The sequence below is a fragment of the Prunus avium genome, chromosome 8, assembly GCF_965620075.1.
Source record: "Prunus avium chromosome 8, drPruAviu1.hap1.1, whole genome shotgun sequence".
NCBI classification, from domain to species: domain Eukaryota; kingdom Viridiplantae; phylum Streptophyta; class Magnoliopsida; order Rosales; family Rosaceae; genus Prunus; species Prunus avium.
The window spans coordinates 30,993,564-30,998,873 of record NC_142291.1 but is presented as its reverse complement, the minus strand read 5'-3'; the positions used below and the strand labels follow the sequence as shown (position 1 = coordinate 30,998,873).

The 5,310-nt window shown below is 39.4% G+C and overlaps 1 protein-coding gene across 1 annotated transcript; it reads left to right on the top strand.

The window, feature by feature from the left end:
* The first annotated feature begins 1,380 nt into the window (after nt 1-1,380).
* On the top strand, nt 1,381-4,121 carry LOC110749527 (uncharacterized protein At4g06744-like). The gene is made up of 2 exons (XM_088246149.1): nt 1,381-2,883; nt 3,461-4,121. Exons 1-2 carry the CDS (start codon nt 1,563-1,565, stop codon nt 3,934-3,936), a joined length of 1,797 nt encoding a protein of 598 aa, XP_088102275.1. The 5' UTR covers nt 1,381-1,562; the 3' UTR covers nt 3,937-4,121.
* The last annotated feature ends 1,189 nt before the right edge of the window (nt 4,122-5,310 follow it).

The window sequence follows — 5,310 nt, the reverse complement described above, 5'->3', positions numbered from 1 at the left end:
GGGAAAATGAATTGGATCATTCAATCACCAATCCTCGTGGGATCGACCTCGCACTTACATATGCTATACTACCAAACGGCTCGTGCACTTGCGAGTATCACAAGTTGAGGATGCAACTGAATCCATTTTGGTGCAGCTGAAATCCACACAACATGTATCGGCATATATTTTCATCCTTAGTTATAATGATTAACTATACGATGCAACAAAAATGCTTAATATATCTCACCTTTCCTTACATTATATTATACAAAATAAATAAGAACAACTTTGTACCTAATGGCATTACTCCTCCTTCTTTATTATATTTGTTCTCAATTAAGTTTGGTCATCTCAAATTCATAGGTTTGTTTATTTTCAATCCATCAACTAGAGTGTGGACTTTCACTTCCAACTGGTATTTGACCTGGCATTTTATTAGGTACGCTTTCCTTTTCTTTTTTCTTATTAATTGAGGGAAGACACATGATTGGTCAATTTCATATAAGATTACTATGCCATTAAAATGATTGGACTAGTTTATTTTCGTTTACATTCTTTTGGTTGATTATGAGGACAATTACATAATTCCCACTTAATTAGCTCTTAGCTCTTAGCTCTATCCCTAACCTAAGGACTTTTGGTTGAAATTGTTGTCTTTAGTTGAACTAACAGTCCAACGACCCCAAAACACATTCCAAATTCTTTGAATATAAAACTAATGTGATGGTATTTCATTTCATCGTATCTGGATATTCAATTGCGATATTATTATTCGTGGACGAAATGGACTATCAATTTCATCCCTTATGCCCACTGGGCTGCCTAGTGTTGAAACAACCCAAAACTTTTATGTCATGCTTTTGGTACCCCTCGAAAAGAAATTGTAGAAATTGCACCATGGCTTGGCTTGTGGCATAGACTCACTTGGAAGTCAAGGTGTTTTTCTGTTTCTGTGGAAACGTGATAGTAGGGCTGCGGGGGTCATGGGTCTGTGTCTCTCCCCCACGTGAAATGAGTGAAACTTCAATTATTGATGTCATTTTGTGGGAGAAAAAAAATCCCCCGTCTCTATTTTACCCAATCAAATTGAAGCTAGAGGCCAAAGTGGGCATTCATTTGGCCTTGCAATCACCTTTGCAAAACCCTTCTTTTTCTGCAAATCTCTTTTAAGCACAGAATCTTCATTTGCGCATATCTCCATTCTAATACTGTTTTCATAATCCTGAGCTGTGCCCAAGTATTTTAGTAAAGTAAGGCCAAACCTCTAAACTTTTGGTAGGCCTTCCCAAGGAACTTATTGAAAATAAAAGATGTAAGGAATCAGAGTGGCAGACAATAGTGTATAACAGAAGTGTCTCTCTGTCTGACAATGAGAGCTCAACTCACAAGCCTCTCTCTCTCTCTCTCTCTCTCTCAACTCTCATCCCCGAGAGACAAACATTTTTGGGCCAATGCTATCTTTTCATGACCCTTGACTATTCTTCACATAAGTCTAAGTCTGCCTTAAGTCTCCTCCTCCTCCTTTATATGCATAATATTATCTCTTCACTATTTCTAGCAACTCATGCTTAAACAAAGGCATGGCTACCTTTTCTTTCTTTGCTTCACTTTTGATCTCAATATTTTTAGTACATTTGTGTTTGTACCATGAGGTTGAAAGTGCTGATGATCAATTGATCAGCACACATAGAGAAGCCTTGGAAATCATTATAGGTGGAGGTTCTCCTCCTACCCCTTCTCCTGAATTTGAAAATTGCCCTCCTCCTCCTCCCCCTCCATGCCCTCCGCCACCATCACCGCCACTTCCACCACCACCACCGTCACCACCTCCACCAATCCCGCCACCATCACCATCACCATCACCACCTCCACCAATGCCACCACCACCACGGCCACCACCAAAATCGCCACCATCACCTCCACCACCATCACCGTCACCACCTCCACCACCGTCACCACCGCCACCAAGACCACCTCCCCCAAACCCGTCACCACCTCCACCAAAATCGCCACCATCACCTCCACCACCTTCACCGTCACCACCTCCACCAAAGCCACCACCAAAATCGCCACCATCACCTCCACCACCTTCACCGTCACCACCTCCACCACCGTCACCACCGCCACCAAGACCACCTCCCCCAAACCCGTCACCACCTCCACCAAAGCCACCACCAAAATCGCCACCATCACCTCCACCAAAATCGCCGCCACCACCAAAACCACGGCCTCAACCAACTCCACCTGCCCCAAACCCGTTTGGGAGCCCGCGACTTGAACTTGCCTACCATGTGTTTCAAAATTTCCGTCTCTTAATCCAGGATGACCCGAACAACTTCGCAAAGTCATGGAGGGGCACTGATGTTTGCAAGTACAAGGGCGTTGTCTGCGCTATTCATCCTGACTTCAAGCAGAACGCAGTTGCTGGTTTAGACATCAATGGCGCTCTGTTTAGCGGTCATAATGCTAAACTCCCCCTGGATGGCTTCCTTGACAAGTTAGAGGACTTGGCTTTCTTCCACGCAAACTCCAACAATTTCACAGGCTCAGTCCCAAAAGACGTTTCCAAACTAAAATTCTTCTACGAGCTTGACCTCAGCAACAACAAGCTAATCGGAGGCTTCCCTAATGAAGTTCTTGCGGCCACAAATTTGACATTTTTGGACCTCCGGTTCAACTCCTTCGCAGGTTCAGTCACACCGGAAGTCTTCAAACTAGATGTTGATGTGCTCTTCCTCAACAACAACAATTTCAATCAGAAGATTCCTGACAATCTTGGTTCCTCACCAGCCCATTACTTCACTTTCGCTAACAACAAGTTCACTGGTCCAATCCCAAGAAGCATTGGCCAAGCATCCAAAACCCTTTTCGAGGTTCTCTTCCTTGGGAACAGCCTTACAGGTATGCTTCGAAATTTCTATAATATCCTGGAATTTTCCCCCATTTTCTCTGTTTTAAGTACCAAAAATACAAAGAAACTAAGGATAACACTATTTTGCTTGAATATGATAACACTAATCTAATGATATGTTTGGTGCTATACATAATTAAAGACTAGATTAAATGAAATATGCTATTACATAACCTAATGGGATTAAACATAATCTAATTGGTTGGTCGTTGGATCAAATTGGTTAGTTTGATCTAACGATTCAGAGATAAGGCCCTCACTATAAAATGACTCAATCCCATCCACCTTAATCTCAACCTTTTGATTATTGGATTTATAATCCTACTATATTTGAGCCCACGAGACATAATCCAATCCAAGTTGTCTTTAGGCCACCAAACATCTAACTAGATTGTGGATCCTATCCAACTATATAATCCAACACACCAAATAGATACGTAATCCTATATGTAAAATAGATTGGTAACCAGTACTAGACAATTACTTCCGATTTCATTTATTATCCCTCAATATATATTACCTTTGATATTTTCTTGGACACCGACATTTAATACCTTGCATTTTCAGGGTGCCTGCCGTATGAAATTGGGTACTTAAACCAGGCCACGGTGTTCGATGTGAGCTCCAACTACTTAACCGGCCCAATACCACACTCATTCAGCTGCTTGGCCAAGATTGATTATCTAAACTTGGCCAGCAACAGTTTCTATGGACCAGTGCCAGAGCAGGTCTGCACCTTGTCTAATCTGAGGAACTTGACCTTGGCCTACAACTATTTCACAGAGGTCGGCCCAGAGTGCAGGAAATTGATCAAGAAGAAGTTTCTTGATGTTAGGCAGAATTGCATTTTGGGCGAACCAAACCAGAAAACAAAGGCTCAATGTGCTGCCTTCTTCTCCAAGCCTAGAAAGTGCCCCAACGAGAAGGAAATGACCTACGTGCCTTGTAAAAGACACTGGGGTTCAAATGAGAAGAAGCCTGAGCATCAGAAACAAGCTTCTGCCCCATTGTCTTATGGCAGTCTTGTGCCACACAGGCTTTGATTGATTTCATGCTGGAATTGGGCTCGTGGAAGATGATGAGCTAGATGGGTCCTTTGTTAATTTATGCATATATATTTGTATATTTTCTTTCTTAATGATTTTATGGAGCAATGTAATAACCTGCTGCATAGCCCTAATTTAAGCATGCAAGTTTATAGAATAATGAGGTTACTACTTGTTCTGAATTTTTTTTCGATGAGATCATTTTTATTGGGGCGGCTCTCTTATATGATTTATTGAATTAATGTCATGTGATCAAATATGAATGCTGAAACTGCTTTCCATGGTCGCTTGTACTCATGTCCCTATGCCCTGTTCTATCCAATTTGTCCTCTCTTAGAACTAGTAGTAGTCGAGGGATTACGTATTTTTGGCTGGATGTGGCGGGACTTTTAGTTGAGAATGTTCGCCCGTCATGTGCTCACACACAACTAAAATATTAGAATTTAACTTGGATTGCCTATTGCATACGTGAGTTAGGCCAATTGATTAAGACATTGTACTTGCCCCAGCATTCAAGTTCAAATCTCCATTTCTGTAAATTAGGTTATTAATTTTAAAAAATTGGACTATCACTTGTTTAAAATAATAATTAGGATTGACTATTCTTAACACCAATTTACCTCAGTCAAACTTTCTCTTTTGGACCTTCTCCTTTCTCCTTATGACAAGTGTCACTTTCCTTACACTTAAAACAATAATGTCATTATGCATCACACAAGTTAGTTTTTGTTTTCCAAGTTTACCCTTTTAAAATGTATTAGCTTTTATATTTCCTTCAATTTATCCAAATTTTGTTACAACTTCTTTAGCACATTGTTAAAAATTAAATAATTAAAAAAAACGTCATATTTAAAAAATAAAAAATAAAGTTTGTTTCATGACATTGTTATCATCTTTATTTTGTTTTTAACAAAACAAAACACACGTTCTCTTTGGAAATTTTTTTTTTTTAAAAAAAACTTCAGTTTTTATTTTCTTATTTAACTTTTTAATAAGGTGGTAAGAAAGTTGTAAAAAAATTAGCTTGTTATTAAAAAAATTAATACATTTAATAAGGGTAAACTTTGAAAACAAAAACTAGTTTGTGTGATGCATTAATGACATTGCATTAAGTGTAAGGAAAGTAACACTTGTCATGAGAAGAATGGAGAATGTCCAAAAGAAAAGGTTAGAGAGAAGGTTGCTAGCATTTCCCTATTATATATCTCTTATTGTTTCTAACTACTCTTTTGTGGATCCCATGGCCGGTACTATCTTTTTATGGTGTTCTTCAATTTTGCCTACAATTGACACATAGTCGTTGTTTAGGGGTAAAATGAAAATTTTACAAATTCAAAAAGTCATAAAGTGATTGACTTGTGACATGAAATT

Coding starts and splice junctions, on each gene's coding strand:
- LOC110749527 (XM_088246149.1), top strand. CDS start 1,563: ATGGCTACCTTTTCTTTCTTTGCTTCACTTTTGATCTCAATATTTTTA. Junction 2,884..3,460: donor CCTTGGGAACAGCCTTACAG/GTATGCTTCGAA, acceptor TTGCATTTTCAG/GGTGCCTGCCGTATGAAATT.